This window comes from Tetranychus urticae, chromosome 3 (assembly GCF_039701765.1).
Source record: "Tetranychus urticae isolate SD_2017Ah chromosome 3, NJAU_TeUrti_SD_1.0, whole genome shotgun sequence".
In the NCBI taxonomy this organism is placed as follows: Eukaryota; Metazoa; Arthropoda; class Arachnida; order Trombidiformes; family Tetranychidae; genus Tetranychus; species Tetranychus urticae.
In genome coordinates, this window is record NC_142960.1 from 12,203,664 (window position 1) to 12,223,479 (window position 19,816).

The 19,816-nt window shown below is 31.5% G+C and overlaps 4 protein-coding genes across 5 annotated transcripts; 2 read left to right on the plus strand and 2 right to left on the minus strand.

Moving 5' to 3' along the window:
* Positions 1–1,096: 1,096 nt before the first annotated feature.
* Positions 1,097–2,122, minus strand: LOC107359479 (uncharacterized). The gene is made up of 5 exons (XM_015925954.3): positions 1,940–2,122; positions 1,748–1,878; positions 1,571–1,683; positions 1,406–1,507; positions 1,097–1,321 (listed from the first exon to the last, which is right to left on the minus strand). The coding sequence occupies exons 1-5, from the start codon at positions 2,069–2,071 to the stop codon at positions 1,203–1,205; spliced, it is 597 nt and encodes a 198-aa protein (XP_015781440.1). The 5' UTR covers positions 2,072–2,122; the 3' UTR covers positions 1,097–1,202.
* A 1,708-nt stretch (positions 2,123–3,830) lies between these two features.
* On the minus strand, positions 3,831–4,854 carry LOC107359480 (uncharacterized). Its single transcript, XM_015925955.3, has 5 exons — positions 4,676–4,854; positions 4,484–4,614; positions 4,297–4,418; positions 4,135–4,236; positions 3,831–4,056 (listed from the first exon to the last, which is right to left on the minus strand). The coding sequence occupies exons 1-5, from the start codon at positions 4,796–4,798 to the stop codon at positions 3,938–3,940; spliced, it is 597 nt and encodes a 198-aa protein (XP_015781441.2). The 5' UTR covers positions 4,799–4,854; the 3' UTR covers positions 3,831–3,937.
* A 2,300-nt stretch (positions 4,855–7,154) lies between these two features.
* Positions 7,155–19,714, plus strand: LOC107359358 (uncharacterized). Of its 2 annotated transcripts, none has more exons than XM_089268619.1 (4): positions 7,155–9,590; positions 9,658–9,814; positions 10,023–10,132; positions 19,143–19,714. In XM_089268619.1, the coding sequence occupies exons 1-4, from the start codon at positions 7,304–7,306 to the stop codon at positions 19,631–19,633; spliced, it is 3,045 nt and encodes a 1,014-aa protein (XP_089124745.1). In that variant the 5' UTR covers positions 7,155–7,303; the 3' UTR covers positions 19,634–19,714. The 2 variants fall into 2 exon arrangements, with proteins under 2 accessions (XP_089124745.1, XP_089124744.1); XM_089268618.1 differs by lacking the exon at positions 19,143–19,714 and adding an exon at positions 10,215–10,889.
* On the plus strand, positions 11,824–12,958 carry LOC107359481 (uncharacterized). The gene is made up of 5 exons (XM_015925958.3): positions 11,824–12,012; positions 12,069–12,199; positions 12,262–12,395; positions 12,455–12,556; positions 12,631–12,958. Exons 1-5 carry the CDS (start codon positions 11,890–11,892, stop codon positions 12,777–12,779), a joined length of 639 nt encoding a protein of 212 aa, XP_015781444.1. The 5' UTR covers positions 11,824–11,889; the 3' UTR covers positions 12,780–12,958.
* Positions 19,715–19,816: the final 102 nt, after the last annotated feature.

A 19,816-nucleotide genomic window follows, 5' to 3' on the forward strand; every position in this document is an offset into this window, starting at 1 on the left:
GTTATTACAAGATTTTTAATTTTGATATTTAAGAAAAAAATAAATTAAGGAATAATCTAGCTATTAATGCATTCAAAATATAAAATTATTGTCTTCTTCGTGCTTTATAGACCGTTCAAAGTCAATCACCGCTTTCTAAATAAGTTAAGTTTAAATTTTAGAATTTTGAAAGAGGTTAAAACGGCAAAAATTGAACATTATTTTCATATTCGATAATTGATGCGGCTTATTAGGTCAAAAAATGATGGAAAAATTCGTTTAAAAGGGCTTAAAACAGTGGAACTAGGCCAAAATAAACGAAAAATTAGGAGCGCCATCTATTGATTCAACTAAAATTTTGATAATTTTCCTATTCTAAGGCTAATTGCGATTAAGATTTCCGCGATAACTGAACTTTTGTCTCAGATTTAGAATGTCCTTTATTGGATTTAGCTTCAGATTTATTTTTGCTTCGAGCATCTATCTACTTCAATCAAAAATAAACTTCAAATCTTTTGCATCAAATTTAGACAGAGGTTACGTTTTAAATCAGTTTTAATTTACTAAATTGTCTGAATAAAATTGTGAGAAAAATCTAAAACATATTTTTAGATGTTCAAAAACAAAATGAAATCATAATCATGATTTTATCAGAAGTAGATCAGGAGATATTCAATTTTGAATTTTATGTAGAAACTGACAGTTTCATTGACCGGTACTGTATTAGTTAATTTTCATAATAATTGTGATTTGTCTGATCACTGGTCAGATAAAAGATGTATATTCATGATATTTGGCATTCCAGGTTTGATAATACACAAAGCATTGGTAACCTGCATAAATAACAATGATATTCTGGTTCATTGTTATTGATCACAATAAAGGGATGAAACCAATTTGATCAATAACAAGATTCAAACCATTTGATCAATTTGATTTCAATGTAAAACACAAAAGTAAGAATCATGATGCATCTTTCAGATACTCATCTACGGCAACCCGTACAACCAGCAAGCTCATTAGAATCGTTAATTGAATCATTTTTTAGAGATATACCTGAAAACCCCTGAGAAACCTGAATAAGGATAATAATTATTCATAAATAATGGACAAAAAGTTTGCTTTTAAAAAATTATTTAATATTCTTATTTAAGAAATGTTACAATCAACAGATGAAGAGTTTAAATGAAAATTCATCTTATATGACAAATTTCAAATATCGATCAACAGAAGTCTCCTTGACAGACTTCAATCAGTTCGTGTCCAGTCAATGATTTAACAATATCTTTAACTTCTTGTGAAGCTGAAACTGATTTAGTCTTTGAGACAAACCATGCTTTAACTGATTGATAAAGGAAAAAATAAAAACAATTATTAGATTGATTAAATTGTTATATTAATATATTATATTCAATAATTTGCTTACCATCGACAGTTGATTCATCAATTCTAACACAACTTGCTAAGACAGCTTCGGCATATTTAGGGCGAGCGAAATAAGGCATCCAAAATTCACCTCGTTTACCATCTGAAAGCAATTTTCAAAATTGTTATTCTCTGGATAAAATTTTACCATGAATTTATTGCTTACCTGAGGTTGTGATGTTGAATGAGTAGGGTTCATCTTCGAAATCATAATAAGATTTTCCATCAAAGTCACCAACAGTCAATTCGATAAACTTGTCCCAAAGTGACATAACTTCACTGTTTTAATTGGAAGATTGATTAATTAAATTTTTCAATAATTAATCTTTCGATTGAAGCTTACCTGTCTCGAGTATTTCCTTTCTCAATAACGGCAACTTTTCCAAGATAAAGGTGACTGATCTCAAGAGTATTGTACACAGTTCTTGGGACAGTTTCTTCACTTCGACCTAAAACAGTCCAGCTTCCTTCAAACTATTAATAATATGATAAATTAATAATAACAGTAATAATAAAAAAATTGAGTTGTACTTACATTTGAAAAGTACCAATTATTACCGGTATCAACTTTGGGTTGTTTTGGTTCTGGACATGATCCTTGGATTTTAACGGCAAATGAGCTTGAAATTGCAAGAGCAATCAAAGCAACAAATAAAGTTGACTTCATTTTTAACAAAACTGTTGAGTGTCAAATAAATGTAATGATCAATTGAAATAATAACTGTAATGAGTTGAAATGTTACAATAAACTCTGTTTTTATACACCAGAATCGAGATCTAAGTCCAATGTTAATGCACATGTCGAATAACAATCGCTGATATTGTTAACCTTCAATTATGTTCTATTAGATATTATGATAAATTAATTCCCAACATGTTAATATCACGTTTTCCCTAATTGTTCTGTTAATCAATTGTTTTTGCAATATTATCAAGAAACAAGTGACCGATTCATTATTCAAAATGCTAGATATGAGAGGAATCCAGATTTACTGAAAAGGGGATTATTTTATCTACAATTCTGGATTGAAAGTCAATATCGAATCAATAAAATTGTGAGCAACTTCAGGTTCAACTGAACAAAGCGAAGAAAATTGTACCGATTTGAATCACCTAATAAATTATAACTAATAATCTTGATACCTTTTCAAGTTGAAGCAACCTGAAATTGGTGCAATGAATACCGATGAAAAACAATGTAAAATTTATTGCATCAGAATATTCAATATTAAATAATACGTGTCAATAAGGCATAAATTGGTGCAAACAGATACAAAAATTACTTTTAACATTTACATTAATTATAATAATTTAAATTAAATTTCTAAATGAAAATGAGAAGTTCAATCAATGATAATAATTATCATAACCATTCTGTATTTTTTGATAGTTCAAAGTACCAACAGTGCTAATTACTCAAATCATGCACATTCAGCGCTAATCACTGTAATTTAATCATTTTATTCAAATTTCGAAGAGTCGATTCAATCAAAAGTTCTGAGTTTATCTGAGATAATCCTACCAGCCAGCTCTTTCTTGCATACTGATCATTGAGTTCAGCAAACATTTTTGCTTATAAATTTCTTATTGCAATCTTTATTCTGTCACAATTATTATCAATTAACTGGTTTTTTCGGACCTTGCCAGAAACCCCTCTAACGATCTATTAATATTAACTTTATTCGTGATCGCACAAATTTTAGAAACTTCAATGCTATGATTCAACATGTGCACCATCATTTCGATTCATGTTTATAAAGATATGAATTTCCATTTTACATTTTATTACAAAAAGTCAGTTGATTTTCGACTTCAATTGATCATTGCCTTTGCTTTAAGACTAAAGGTATATGCAAACCTTTGACTTTCGAGTTAACAGTAGGAACTTTATGGTTTTGTAGGAGCATTGAAACTTACAGGCGAACTATTTCTGATTTCTATTTTTTCCTTTTTTGTGGGTCCATCTGTGAAATTCAAATTTTTCTGGTCAGTAGTTTGGAGAAAATTGATTTCATAGTTCAAGGTTCAATCACTTTTATACATGCATCATTACCAGAGTTTTTCATTGAACTTGTTTCTCTAATGTTATTTTCAACAGCCAAACAGAAAATGAACTTATTTGAAGAAAAATTTTCTGTTGCTTTACTATGACAAAACATCGATTTATGAACAACTGAAGTTAGTGCTGCAGTGAAAGCAATAGAGATTAGACAGAAACTCATTTTTTACCGATCAAACTTATTTTCCAACATGATTAATCGAACACTTTTTCCGATCTATCAACAGATTTCGTGAAACTGAAGATTAACCTTGCAATAATCCAATCCCATGAATAATTAGATTACAACCATTTGACCGATCTCAAGCTCAAAATGGTTAATTAAACCATTTTTATTGAGAGATATTTTGATTAGTTAACAGAAAAGTTTGCGTTTAAAAAATTATTTAATATTCTTATTTAAGAAATTTTACAATCAACAGATGAAGAGTTTACATGACAATTCTATCTTGTATCAATAATATTATGAATTGATCAACAGAAATCTCCTTGACAGACTTCAACCAATTTTCGTCCAGTCAACGATTCAACAATATCTTCAACTTCTTCTGAAGCTTTAACGTATTTATTCTTGGAAACAAACCATGCTTTAACTGATTGATAAATGCAAAAAATAGTAAACGATTATTAGATTTATTGAATTATTATATTATATTCAATAATTTACTTACTATCAACAGTTGATTCATCAATTTTAACACAACTTGCTAAAACAGCTTGAGCATATTTAGGGCGAGCGAAAAAAGGCATCCAAAATATTCCCTGGTGACCATCTGAAATGAATTTATGATATTGTAATTGTATGCATAAATTTCCTTAGATTCATCGTTTACCTGAGGTCGTGATGTTGAATGAGTAGGGTTCGTCATCATCTACAATAACATCATAATATGATTTTCCATTAAAATCACCAACAGTCAATTCGATCAAATTGTCCCAAAGTGACATGACGTCGCTGTTGTAATTAAATGATTGATTAATTAGATTTGTGAATGAAACAATCCGTCCATTGAAACTTACATGTCTCGAGTATTTCCTTCCTCAATAACGGCAACTTTTCCAGGATAAAGGTGATCAATCTCAATAGTATTGTACACAGTTCTTGGGACAGTTTGTTCACTTCGACCTAAAACAGTCCAGCTTCCTAGGAACTAATTATCAATAGATAATATAATATTAATGATTAATGATTAATGATTAAGTTAAACTTACATTTGAAAAGGTCCAATAGTCAATTTTGGGTTGTTCTGGGTTTGGACATGATCCCTGGATTTTAACGGCAAATGAACTTGAGATTGCAAGAGCAATTAAAACAACAAATAAAGTTGACTTCATTTTTAACAAAACTGTTGACAATCAAGAAAATGTAATGAACAACTGGAATAATAACTTGAATGACTACAAATGTTCAATAAAAATCTGTTTTTATACACAAGGATCGAGATCTAAGTCCAATGTTAATACACATGTCGAATAACAATAGCTGATATGGTTAACCTTCAATTATCTTCTTGATATTATGATAAATTCTTGATACATGATCAGATACAAAAATTAAATTTATTATGTTGATAAGAAATTCGGGCTTAAATTGAAAGCTGCATTGAATTCATCAGCGACTTCGTTTTGCTATGGATTCCAAATGTACAAAACATTTAGATTCATGTGCATAAAAATATGAATTCATATTTCATAACACTTCAATTGATCATTGCTTTAGAACTAATATAAAAAAATTTCTTTTCGAGTTAAGAACTAGTAAGATTCGACCCACAAAGTGGACTTTGTGGACTTGGTGTATTACAATTTTGATAGTTAGCTTAAGCACATTTCATAACGATAAAACTCATTGTACATTTTCAGAAAAGTTTTCGTGATTTTCGTTGCCTTGTCACTTTGAAGCCTAAAATTCAAAAATGGTAGCAATTACAATCACCATTCCTTCAACAATTATTATATTTCCCTATGGACTTAAATATTTTCAAATATGAAGACTTGAAAATTATGCAAACGAGTTAGAGTATTTGATTTGTTACCAGGTCAATGTTTTATTTGGTGAAAAGATATTCATGTTTTTCATTCTTGGGATGCATGAATAGCTGTTGATTCAGGGGGTAGATGTTAATCGCTTTCACACCCCGCTTTGTCATATTGTGGGTGCAAAAACTTCGCACTAGATAAGAAAAGCAACCTCGAGAAAACAAAAATGTTGCCATAAATTGATACCTCTTGTAAAAACAATAACTTTTTGATAATATTTCAATGATACAATAGCTAACAATAACTGATTTGTTTCATTACTCAATTCTAATTGATTACAGGTATTAATCTGATCGAATGATGATTTCAATGATACAATAAACTCCTTTCGATTTATCTATTCTATTCGTTAAGAATGGCAGAAAAGGACCAAGTACAAGTGAGATTGATCTCCAACTCTTTGATCAGATCATAGCTCGATCCTAACTCTAGCTGCTAGTGATTATACGAATATTTAGTAAATTCAAAGCTTTTTACAGGTTTTCCAACCAACTCGTGATCTATTATGTATAAGTTTTGTTAAATTTTTTTGTTGTTTCTTTGCTTCAATCACTTGCAATTCGAATGTAAATATTCGCAAAACTATCAGCTCTAATCCCAACCAACATCAATCAGAGTAGAGTCAATCTTCTAATAAGAATTCAGTTAAATATTTCTAAAAGTTATCAACCATTGAAATAGAGAAGTTTTATGTTTATTGTGATTTTTTTCAATTGTCAGCATAAAAGTTATGTCAAGCTAAAAATCCGATTTCATCAATAGCAAGATTCTACCTGTTTGACCTGATTGCATTTGATTTCAATGCAATACAAAGCAGCAAGTATTAATAATGATTCTTTTGCAGATTCCCTCTGTACACCAGCGTGCTGTTTAGAATCGTTAATTTAAGTATGATTAGAGGCTGCATCGATCATGGCGAGTCATCTATTTCACTCCATTGACACTGAAAACTTTGTGAGTACAATAAACTCAATCATCATTTAAAAGACTCAAAGGCTATATGAGAAAACAATCGTCAACGAAATTAACTAAACAGTAAAATAAAATCTGGTTCTACTGCTGGACAAAATGAAATCCAAGTTTCAACTGTGAAAGCAATTTCATCAAAAACCTAAAATCTGAGATATTTTTCAACTATAAATCCACAAATGGCTCCAGTTATTGGCATAATTCCACAGATCATGAAGCCACTCAGGGACACTGGTACTTGTCAATAGTTGTTAATAATATCGATGAAGAATTATTATGAAATTTGAGATCCTGGATCATGGTAATGAAAAGTACTCTTGGTTCGATCTTGTTTTTTGTCGTAAATAAACATACAAGTTGTTATTTGTTTAAGGTGGGTGGGTTTCGAGGGAAATAAAATTGTAATAAACAATAAGTAATAATCATGTTGAATAGTTGATTAAATGAATAATAGATAGAATTCAACTGATGGAATGTTGGTCTTCATTGAGAGCATAAATTGATAGAATTAATGGAATTTAAAGATGAAATAACTGAATTTATATCCATGTTCAATCATATTTGTAGTTCCAAATGTGGAGCTAATTGATACTAAATTGTATAATAATCTGATTTTGACACATTCTCACCTTAATATGAGATTAAAACTTAGATGATCTTCTGACGCCCCTTTGCATGTTAGTAAGTAAATTGTTACAATTTAATTAATTTCAGATTCTTTTTGCTCAAATGAAATTAAAAGAGTGTTTGAATTAGATTATTTCATGGAAAATTGAATATCGAAGCAACTTTTCTCAACTTCAACATCCTAAATCAACAATTGATTTGAAGATGAAAATCAATCTCAACTTTTCTTTTTATCTTTGTTTTCTTTACTTATTAATAATTAACTCAGTTCTTTGTACAGATTTCAAATGCCCTGGGAGGGGTAAAGTGGGCGAATTGAAAGTTCCGAATGTTTTAAGTTTAATTGATAAACAAACTGGTTATCGTTGTTCTGTTGAAGTCATTAATCCAACTCGAAATAATTTAATCCATGATTATTTTGATGGGAAAAATAATGTTGGATACATTGACTTGGAAGCGACCATTCAGGATAAAATGAATCGCCGTTACTATTATCATTCAACAGAGGAAAAGATTGCTGTTCGAGAAGATAAATGTAAAAGATTGGACTTGACACAAAATGAAAATATCGAATCGATTAAAGATTGGTTTGAACCAGCTGATATTGTCGCTAATTCAGAGATGTTTAAAGATTTGGTGCACTTGGGACCAACAGTGTTGATGATCTATGCCCATAATATAAGTGACAAAGCTTCCTTCATAGGATCCGAACTGATTGAAGGTCGTACTGTTAATCATTGGTTTTATTGTTCTGATCCTAATGGACCTTACATTGACTTTTACTTTGATGTTAAGGCCTCATTACCTTATCGGTTCTCGTTGTATTATCCCGAATGGATTGAGACTCAGGACGTCATTTCAATCAATGAGACTCGAACAATCAAAAAGCAAGTTGATTCCGAGTCAAAATATGTTTACAACTTTTTCATGTTCAAACCTCTGGTCATATCTTCAGATGATCAAATTCCTTATCCATTGGGTTATGGATGTAAGCGTAAAAATAGCGATTCTCATGCTCCATTACCAGATTTTAGTAAAGTTAAAGAGTTTACTATGGATATGGAAGCGATAATCACCTTTCCTGGCCGTGATCCTATCAAATCAACTGCTCGAGTAATGAAACGAGGCGATATTTTTTCATTCGAAATCCAAGAAGAAACTAGTTTCGTTCGTTCAATTGAAATGCCATATCCTTTAGGGCGATTTCAAGTAGATGAGCACACTGGTCAATGCCATTATTATCCGCCAGATTTTTTTAAATTTGTTAAACTGCTCACCAGTTTGCCTTTGAATCAAGATCTTGGCTTCAATCTATTGGAATATCTGGTAATGAAACCACCTGAAGATGATTCACCAACTTTTATTGGTGATATACCTTTAGGACCTTTTCGAGTGAAAGAATACAGAGCAGCTGACTTCTTCTCGGATAAAGTTAGTGCCATCGTTGATTATTATTATACAAAAAATGTCAGCGATTCTGTTCCGAGTAAAGTAATATTTACCGCAGATAGAAGTGATTATTATTATGATTCCGTTGATTCTCCAACTTCAATTGTGGTAACCATAATTAATTACGAAGAAACTTCCCTCGATTATGAAGATCGATTCGATGTTTCTGGTTGCTATGAAGAACCAGGAAGCTATACTTGGTTTCAACTTCTCTTTTCAAATCCTTCGATGAGTGAATTCAATATGCAAGCAATTAAGGAATCAACAGAAGAATACTTGACTTCATTCATTCCAATAACTCGCATTGGTTCAATTCATGCACAAGAAGTTGATTCCAATATATATGTTACTGTTAAGCTACATGATCGTGTCCATCTCATTGATGCTTATGACCGTTCGAATCAAAGTAAAATTATGAATCCTTCATATATTGTAAAAAAATCTGGAGTAGATGACTGTGAACAGTTGTGCAGTACGAACCCAGTTTGCGATGCTTTTAGTTATTGTTTGGATTATGACTGCATCGTTTTTACAACTAAATATTTATTTTACGAGACAGAATATAGTGAAGAATGCGATTTGTATGCTAAATATGGTACGGTCAAAGTTGAATCATTGATTAGCAAAAACTATTTGTCGACGATGTCACACGTATTACAACAGATAAGGAATAAAGTCTCATCCGGTGAATTTCGCTTAGACAGTGTTGAACTATCAGCAGAAGATTTGTTCATTGTGAGTGGACCTGCAGAGATCGGTGATATTTCGCAGGAACTGCATACAAGTGGTGTCAATCCTTTAAGAGCTGGAGATTTTCCTATGATTGCGATTGATCGTCAGTTCAATAAAGCACAATTCAAGATCGAGAAAAGTACTCTTCAAGATTGTTTCATGGCTTGTTTAAATGACGATGATTGTAACACACTTTCATATTGTATCAATGAGAATAAGGAATGTATTCTGAGTGGAGAAACATCGAGTTCATTGAAAGACGCACTTGAAGACAAAACAAGTCATGCAGATGGATGCAACATCTATCAAAGTAGATATAATACTGTCACATTGATTTGAGTTTCTTGAACTAACTTTGTTCCTTAATTTTAATCTAGAATCGTTCATAAATTTATTCTATGAATATCCTGGAAAAAGTCCTGTTCTAGATGCCGTCTCAACAATAATTGAAGTCTCGATTGTTGATTGTGCTAAAACCTGTGCTCAATCAAATGATTTCAAATGTGAATCATTTGATTATTGCCAAGATCGACGGTAAGTCAAAACGTAGACTAAACTTAACACAAAAGTTTGAATATCTTATTACATTAGTTAGTATTTTGAACTAAAAGGTGGTTTAAAATTTTACACTGGGTATAATACTCAATAATGATATTCGTTAAGGAAAATGAAAAGTTATTGTGTATTCATCTATGAATAGATCTAATTATTTTTATTTTATTTTTATCCCAATTCCTTTCAGAAATGAATCTGTTTGTTTCTTACATGTTAACCACGTTGAGATAGATAAAGTTCATGAAATAAATGCAACAAACTGGAAGCTGGCTGAAGCTGGATGTTCCCATTATTCAAGTAAAAGCCTTTCCTTTGATCTAACCTTTGCTCAAAGTCTTGTCAATATTCACTAATTATTCAATCTTTTCACTTTTTACAGAAAAGTCTGAACTCGATTATGAGCATAAAATTGGACTTGCATTGAAAGACAATGTGAAAGAATCAATTGTTGGAACCTTTGACCATCTATCACTAGAAGACTGTGCTTCCGAGTGCAAGAAAGATCCTGATTGTTTTACTTTCGAGTTTTGTGAAACAATCGACTATAATAAAATTTACGAAAGTAGTTTTTCATTGACGAGTTGTTCATTGATAAACTTAAAACCAAGTAATGTTAATCAAACTGGACTATTTGAAGAATCGAAAAGCAACGACAAAATTTGCTCAATTTACATAAATCACAATAAGATTACAGGAAAAAGTAAAACTGATCCACAGCCATCTTCATTAATAATACCATCACCAACTAAGTCAAATGATTATAATTTAGCAATTGGATTGGGGACAATAGTATTCATAATGGCGTTTGTCGGTGGATTCATTGGATTCAAATTTTCTGCTAAAAAAGGAATCATTTCATCAACTAACTTATTGGAAATTAAAAATCAACATCAGATGAAAACTGAAGATGAGCAGTCATGATTTGTTCATTCTTAATAAGTATGATGCATTTGTCAAACATAATATTTTTACGTTTACTCTGTAATGTAATGTAACTCTTCAGAACAACCTTTTCTTAAAAAAATCGAGAATCTAAAATTCATTTACACTGGAACTTCTGGTTTCTTCTAATCGTTACCATTGACCATTAACTAACTGTGAACAATTGATTCAGTCAACATTATACCTTTAATTTATTCGTCAACTATCGGCAAGCGAAAAGATCAAGCTCTAGAAAACCTGCTATTATTGTGATCTTGCTTTGTTATACTCAAGGCTCTGTTGTTAAATTAGTTTGCAGGATGTTTAAATCGCCATTTTTGATTGTTTGGTGTATCTATGAGTCAATCTTTTCTGCTAAATTATCAAGAAACAATTAGTCAATTACTTATTCCTAAATATTAAAGATGAGAGGAAGCCAGATGTACTGAAAAGATCGGTATTTTTGACTGCAATTATGGATTGAAATGGAAGCTCATGTCTAGCCAAGAGAAATGTGAATAACTTGAAAACTATTACTTCAATTCAATGCATGAATAGGTACAAAAAGATACAAAAATTACATTCATTACAAGACACTTTGACAGGGAGACATGAAAATTTTGAAACCAATGTCTTTCCTTGATACAAGAACAATAACTGATGCATTTTATTAATCAAAATGATGTTGCACATGTGAAATGCCTTTCAAAGTGAATAACAATAACATTAGCCGTCAATTTTGACTCGACCTCTTCCTTATCGACGTAACAAATGTAGTTTTTGTAACTGTTTGTACTGATTCACATCTAGCTTACGCTCATATCCAACATTTTGAATAATGAATTGGTCACTTGTCTCTTGATAAAAGAAACAATTGACTCTCAGTCTCATGGAACGATCAAGAAAAAGGTGATTTAAACATGCTGCAAATTCATTTAATAACATGATTAAAGGTTAGCTCATCAGCTATTGTTATCTGCATTGACAGTGATTCGACATATGTATTAACACTCGACTTGGATTTCGTGTATAAAAAGAGATTTTGTCGCAAGATTCCAAGTCATTACAGTTGTTGTTTCAATTGTTCGTTACATTTTCTTGATTCGTTAAGCATATCAAAAGTTTCGTTAAAAATGAAGTCAACTTTATTTGTTGCTTTAATTGCTCTTGCAATCTCAAGCTCATTTGCCGTTAAAATCAAAGGTTCATGTCCTGACGCAGAACAACTTGCAGGTGATGATTGGGCCTTTTCAAATGTAAGTTGTCCTCCATTTCAATCGTTATCACTATTAATATTATTTTATTCAATTAGATCGAAGGTGATTGGAATGTTTTAGGTCGAAGTGAACAAACTGTCCCGAGAACTGTGTACAATACTATTGAGATCGACCACTTATATCCTGGAAAGATTGCCGTTATTGAGAAAGGAAATGCTCGAGACAAGTTAGTTTCAATTAAAAGAATTTTTATTCACAAAGTTAATCAACCAATTAATCATATAACAGTGATGTTATTTCATTTCTGGACAAGTATATCGAAATGACTGTTGGTGATTTTGATGGCAAGTCATATTATGATACTGCTGTGCGTGATTCCTTGGTTATATTTGATCCCTTTTCATTCGACATCACAACCTCAGGTAAACGATAAATTTTGATAAATTTATACAAAGAATTACAATCTTGAAATTGCTTTCAGATGGCAAACGAGGTCAATTTTGGATTCCTTATTGGGCTCGCCAAACATATGATGAAGCCGTGTTAGCAAGTTGTGTTAAAATTGACGATTCAGCAGTTGATAGTAAGTAAATTATCGATTATGATTTAATACAATCAATCTAATTATTGTTTACTATCTATTTATTTATTAATTAGTTAAAGCTTGGTTTGTTTCAAAGGCTAAACAAGCTTCACCTTCACAAGAAGTTAAAGATCTTGTTAAAGAATTAACTGGAAACGAATTGATTAAAGTCTGTCAAGTGCCACCATGTGATATTAGTGATAAAAATGAAATTTTCAATTAAAATCTTCATCTGTTGATTTAACTCTGGAATATTATTCATGTAAAATTTTCAATAGCAAACTTTCCTGTTGATTATTCCCGAGTTATGATTATTTATCCTTGTTCAGGTTTCTCTGCCTTTGTCTCTTTGCTTTCCCATCAGATGGCTAAGAAAATATAATAAATATATTGTTGATTAAATGAATTGTAAACAATTATTCGGCTCATGCATTTGTATATTGCATACCAAAATATCGCTCAATAAAAATTATTTAACAAACGATTCTTATGAGCTTTCCGTTGTATTATAAGGTTCAATAGATGAACCTGTTTTAGGCAGTCATGTCAACTTTAGTCTCTGAAATGAAACCAGAGACACCTACTAGTAGGGTAAGTACCCAGTTTTAATCGCCTGCTTTTCCTAGTTACCAAACCGTACTGTTTCTTTTGCCAAAAGTAATAAGCTTCCATCTCCATCCAGGTTTAAGATCGACAGTAGGCTCATTTACAAGATTAAATGCCCGAAAATTGATTAGTAAATGAATGAACAGTACTCTGGGTTCGATCTTGTTTTTTGTCCTAAATAAACTTACAAGTTTGTTTTTATTCAAGGTGGGTGGGTTTTGTGTAAAATAAAATTGCAATAAACAAAAAGTAATAGTTCTAATCTAATTTATACAATAATCTGATTTTCGATCATTGTCACCTTATACAAATCAGATTAAATGTTCTAATATTCTAATATTAATTAGGCTCATTTTCAGGAGTGAATTCTCAAAAATTGATACTAAGGAAAGGATACCTTGGAAAAACCTGACAGCAATAAAAAATGATCATTAAATGAATGAATAAAAAGACTAATAATATTGAAAATCATCTAAACTCACTTCACTAAATAATTGGCATAAGTTTTCCAATAGATGCTTCCTGGTTCATCTTTCAATATACCAAGACCATTAAACTTTCCACTGGTTTTCAGCCATGTAGGTAGGAAGACTCATTTTCAGAACTTGCTATCAATATATTGCGATTGTTATTATATGAATCTATAAACTGGCACTTCGTTGCGCTGCTAATATTTAGCCACTCTAAATGTAAATAACTTCAGGTTAAATTGGACAAAGTTAAGAAAGTAAGACTATTGTTTTTATTCAAAATTATCCTCTACTTTGAGAAACAATTGCTAATGAATCGCACAACAGATCTTTCGTCGAGCCATAAAAAATCATGAAATCAATCAGATACACTGACACTTGCCAATAGTTGTTAATAATATTGATGAATGATTATGAAATGTGAGATCCTGGATCATGATAATGAAAAGTACTTGGGTTCGATTTTGTTTTTTGTCGCAAATAAACTTGCAAGTTGTTATTTGTTCGAGGTGGGAGGATTCCATGTAAAATAAGATTGTAATAAACAATAAGTAATGCTAATAATAATTATAATCTAATTTATACAATCATCATTGTCACCTAATATGAATAAGATCAAATGTTCTTCTGACGCCTCCTGGATAAAATTCACGTGCATTTCTTAGCATATATCATTAATTTTCATTATTTTTTGGTCAAATTAAAATAAGAGAGTGTTTCATTTAGTCACAACTCAAACATCAAACAACAAAAACTAACTCGAAGATGAAAATCGATCCCAAAATTTCTGTTTTTTTTCTTTGCTTACTTGACTCAATTCTTTGTGATGATTTCAAATGCCCTGTAAGGGGTAAAGTGGGCGAATTAAAAGTTCCGAATGTTCTCAGTTTAATTGATAAACAAACAGGTTATCGTGCTTCTGTTGAAGTCATTAATCCAACTCGAAACAATTTAGTCCACGATTATTATGATTTGAAAAAGAATGTTGGATTTATTGACTTGGAAGCGACCATTCAAGATAAGATGAACCGACGTTATTATTATCATTCGACAGAGGAAAAGATTGCTGTTCGAGAAAATAAATGTGAGAGGCTGAACTTAACCCAGAATGAAAAGATTGAATCGATCAAAGATTGGTTCGAACCAGTTGATATTGTCACCAATTCAAAGATTTTCAAAGATTTGTTACACTTGGGACCAACAGGATTGATGATTTATGCCAAGAGTATAAGTGATAAAGCTTCTTTCGTAGGATCTGATCTGATTGAAGGTCGTACTGTTAATCACTGGTTTTATTGTACGAATCCTAATGGACCTTACATCGACTTTTACTTTGACGTTAAGACCTCTTTGCCTTATCGGTTCTCGTTGCATTATTCTAAATGGGTTGAGACTCAGGAGGTCATTTCAATCAATGAGACTCGAACAATCAAAAAGCAAGTTGATTCCGAGTTAAAATATATTTACAACTTTTACATGTTCAAACCGTTGGTCATATCTCCAGATGATCCGATTCCTTATCCATTGGGTTATGATTGTAATGATGAAATTGTTTATAATCATCATCCACCAGATTTTATGAAAGTAAAAGAGTTCACTATGGACATGGAAGCGATAATCACATATCCTGACCGTGATCCTATAAAATCAACTGCTCGAGTAATGAAACGAGGCGATGTTTTTTCATTCGTAATCCAAGAATAAACTGATTTCGTTCGTTCAATTGAAATGCCACATCCTTTGAGGCGATTTGAAATTGATGAACACACTGGTCGATGTCATTATCGTCCATCAGACTATTCAGATCCTTACCTACTCACCTATTGGCCCTTGGATAGAGCTCACGGCTTCAATCTCTTTGAGCATTTGGCTAAGGTATCATATTATTCCTATTTTATTGGTGAGATACCTTTAGGACCTTTTCGAGTGAAACAATACTTAGCAAGTGACTTCTTCTTCGATAGATTTAGTGCCATTGCTGATTATTATTATATTACAAATGTCAGTAATTCTGTTCCGAGTAAAATAATATTTACCAAAGATAGAAGTAATTATTATTATGATTCCTTTGATTCTGCAACTCAAGTTGAAGTGACAATAATTAATTACCAAGACCATTACATTGATTATGGTGATCGATTCGATGTTTCTGGTTGTTATGAAGAACCAGGAAGCTATACTTGGTTTCAACTTTTCTTTTCAAATCCATGGATAAGTGAATTCAATATGCAAGCAATTAAGCAATCAACAGAAGAATACTTGACTTCATTCATTCCAATAAATCGCATTGGTTCGATTCATGCACAACAAGTTGATACTAATATATATGTTACTGTTAAGCTTTATGATCATGTGAATCTGATTGATGCATATAGCCGTACGAATCAATGTATAATTACGAATCCTTCAAATATCGTGAAAAGATCTAGATTGGAAGACTGCGAACAATTGTGCAGTGCAACTTCAACTTGTAAAGCTTTTAGTTATTGTTCGAATTTTGACTGCATGACTTTTAAATATCTTTACTCATTATATTTTCCCGAAACAAAATACAGTGAGGAATGTACTTATTATGAAAAAAATGTTCAACGGCTTAACGTTGCACCATTGGTTAGCAAAAACTATTTATCGACAATACCACACGTTTTGCAACAGATAAGGAATAAAGTCTCATCCGGTGAATTTCGTTTAGTCCTATCAGCCTTTATTGACCTAACAGCTGAAGATTTGTTCATTGTAAGTGGACCTCAAGAGATTGGTGACATTTCCCAGGAACTACATACAAGTGGTGTAAATCCTTTAAGAGCTGAAGATTTCCCGATGATCAAAACTGATCTTCAATTGAATGAAGCACAATTCAAGATCGAGAAAAGTACTCTTCAAGATTGTTTCATGGCTTGTTTAAATGATGATGATTGTAATACACTTTCATATTGTGTTAACCAGAATAATGAATGTATTCTGAGTGGAGAAACATCGAGTTCATTGAAAGACGCACTTGAAGACGAAACAAGTTATGCAGATGGGTGCAACATCTATCAAAGTAAATTTACTCTTACATTAATTTGTGTTTCTTAAATTAATTTTGTCTCTCAATTTCAATTTATAATCATTTATGAATCTATTCCATGAGTATCCTGGCAAAAGTTTAGTTCTTGATGCCGTCTCAACCATATCTGATGTACCAATTGGTGATTGTGCTAAAAGATGTGCTCAATCAAATGATTTCAATTGTGAATCATTCGATTATTGCCAAGATAACAATCAAAGGTAAGTCAAAACTTAGATCAAACTTGCCACGAAAGTTATCTTATATGAGTAATGAACTAGAACGCAGATCATAAACAGTTGATTCAGGACCTCTTCTAACAAACAATCGTTTCAATAAGAAGTCAATTATAATATTAAGAATTTTAAATCTTTGATAGCATTTTTGTTGAAAAATCTATTGCTTAACGCATTTTTAGTACCATAAATTTAGTACACTGTGTTCAATGGCATTAAGACCAGCATCTGATTGCCATATTTTTTCAATTTAAATGTTTGTTTAGCACCTAAAGCTTTCCGAAACTGTTGATTGTCTGACTAGGGATAAGAATATGAAAAGTAAAAACAATTGGATTTAAGTTAATCTTAATTTTAGCATAATTAACACTCGGGACCCATATGTTCGCGTCTAATGGGATTAAGACCAAGCTAATTTTTGTTTAAAAAGGGTTGATTGCAAACAATTTTCGACATTTTCAACAGTAGATATCAATAGTAATTTGTTGTAATTAGTTCATTTGTTTCATTATTTTGTGTTTTCTTAGTCTTTTTTGTGTTAAATTCGCTATTATATACAATGGTGTCACATTACACAGGAAAAGAAATCGTGTGAGGAGACAAGAAGGGAGCTGAATTTGGATTGTTCAAGAGGAACCGTTTATAATGCTGCAAGAAGAGCTGAATATATCGAGTTCCGCAAACCAAATGCAAAGCCGCCGTTGAAAGAAATTCACATTAAAGATAGATTGGAATACGCGAGGAAATACATTGATTTTTGTTGACAATTGGCTAAGAATGATGTTTTCTGATGAGAAAAGGTTCAACCTCGATGGTCCTGATGGTTTCAAATCTTACTGGAGGAATCTTAATCAAGAGGAAGTGCAATTTTCCAAACGACAATTCGAAGGTGGTGGAGTCATGATTTGGGCAGGAATCGCCTACAATGGTGTAACTGATATTGCTTTTTGCAAAACTACAATGAACTCTGCAGATTACATTGAATTATTAGATCAATATATGCTGCCAATAATCAAAGAATTGGGCGGAAATGATGCAATATTCCAACAAGATAATGCCTCTATCCACGCTTCTGCAGCTACCAAAGAATGGTTATCTAAGCAATCTATTGAGGTAATGAAATGGCCAGCAAGATCGCCTAATTCGAATCCGATTGAGAATGTTTGGTCAATATGAGCCCGCAAAGTTTATGCAAATGGACGTCAGTATCGTGACGTAAATGAACTAAAAGTATCAATCTCGAAGGAATGGCTGAATGTTGACCAAACAATGATTCAAAGGGTTATCATGTCAATGAAGGATAGGTTGATCGAAGTAATCGAAAAACAAGGTAAATCAAACCATTATTAAAGGCAATAATGTTGAAATTAATCATGTGGTCTTAATGCTATTGAACAAAATTTTTTCGATTAAATCAATAAAATCTGAATATTAGATCATTTTATGATCTCTTTTGCTATTTTTTGTAAAATATCCTCTTCTATTTGAATTAACTTGATAACTATGTCCTTCAAAATATCAAATGTTTGCTAAATCATTCAAACAAACCATTTATGGCGCTGGTCTTAATGCCATTGAACACAGTGTATATCAAATGAAGTATGAATATTTAGTGTTTTCAGCTTATTTTTCATTCGGATTTCATTTTGAAATGGATCTTTTTGTCTATTTGCAAACAAATTGCGATAAGACTGAAGTTTGGATGCCACAAGCATTGCAAGTGAACAAATATTTTAGAGCTTGTGCTTCCAATCAATCCTAAATGCATTTGGATCTGTCATCCATAAATATTCATAGTTTTTTAAGTTAATTATATTGATAAAAAATAGTGCTAAAAAGAATGTTGAATAATTAAAGAAGCGTAAATAAAAGCATTTGTATTTTTATAGATTATTGTTATTTCAAACATGAAACAATTGGATGAGTTCTATTGCACTAGCTAATTCGAATTAACAACTGATTCAATATATTAAAAAATACATGACATTTCTAATGAGTTTTTCCTTTTTTCATCCCATTTTCTGCAGAAATGAATCTATTTGTTTCTTACATGTAAATCATATTGATTTAGATAAAGCTCATGAAATAAATGCAACAAACTGGAAGTTGGCTGAAGCTGGATGTTCCCATTATTCAAGTAAAAACCTTTTCTTTAATCCAACATTCATTTGAAATCTAAATAATATCAGTTAATTATTAATATTCAATCTCTTTACTTTTTACAGAAAAATCTGAACTCGATTATGAACATAAAGCTGGACTTGCATTGAAAGATAACATGAAAGAATCAATTATTGGAGCCTTTGACGATTTATCATTAGAACACTGTGCTTCCGAGTGCAATAAAGATGTTGATTGTTTTACTTTCGAGTTTTGTGAAACAATCGACTATGAGAAAATTTCCGACAGTAGTGTTTCATTGTTGAGCTGTATATTGACAAACTTGAAACCAAGTAATGCTAACCAATCTGGACTATTTGAATTATCAAAAAGCAACAACAAAATTTGTTCAGTTCACATAAATCACAAGAAAGTTACAGGAAAAAGCAAAACTAATCCACAGCCATCTTCATTAATAATACCTTCACCAACTAAGTCGAATGATTATAATTTAGCAATTGGATTGGGGACAATAGTATTCATAATGGCGTTTGCTGGTGGACTCATTGGATTCAAATTTTCTGCTAAAAAAGGATTCATTTCAGAATGCAACTAACTTATTGAGCACCAAAATCATTTTACTCATGTAATAACTTTCGATAGAAAATTAGAAAACGGTCTTATTTTACAAAATTTTACTCATTTATAAAATTCTTTGTCTCTGTACAACAGATCACTTCGATTTTCATTTAAAACTCCGCTGTTCTCATATCATTTATGTTGTTAGATTCGATTCTTG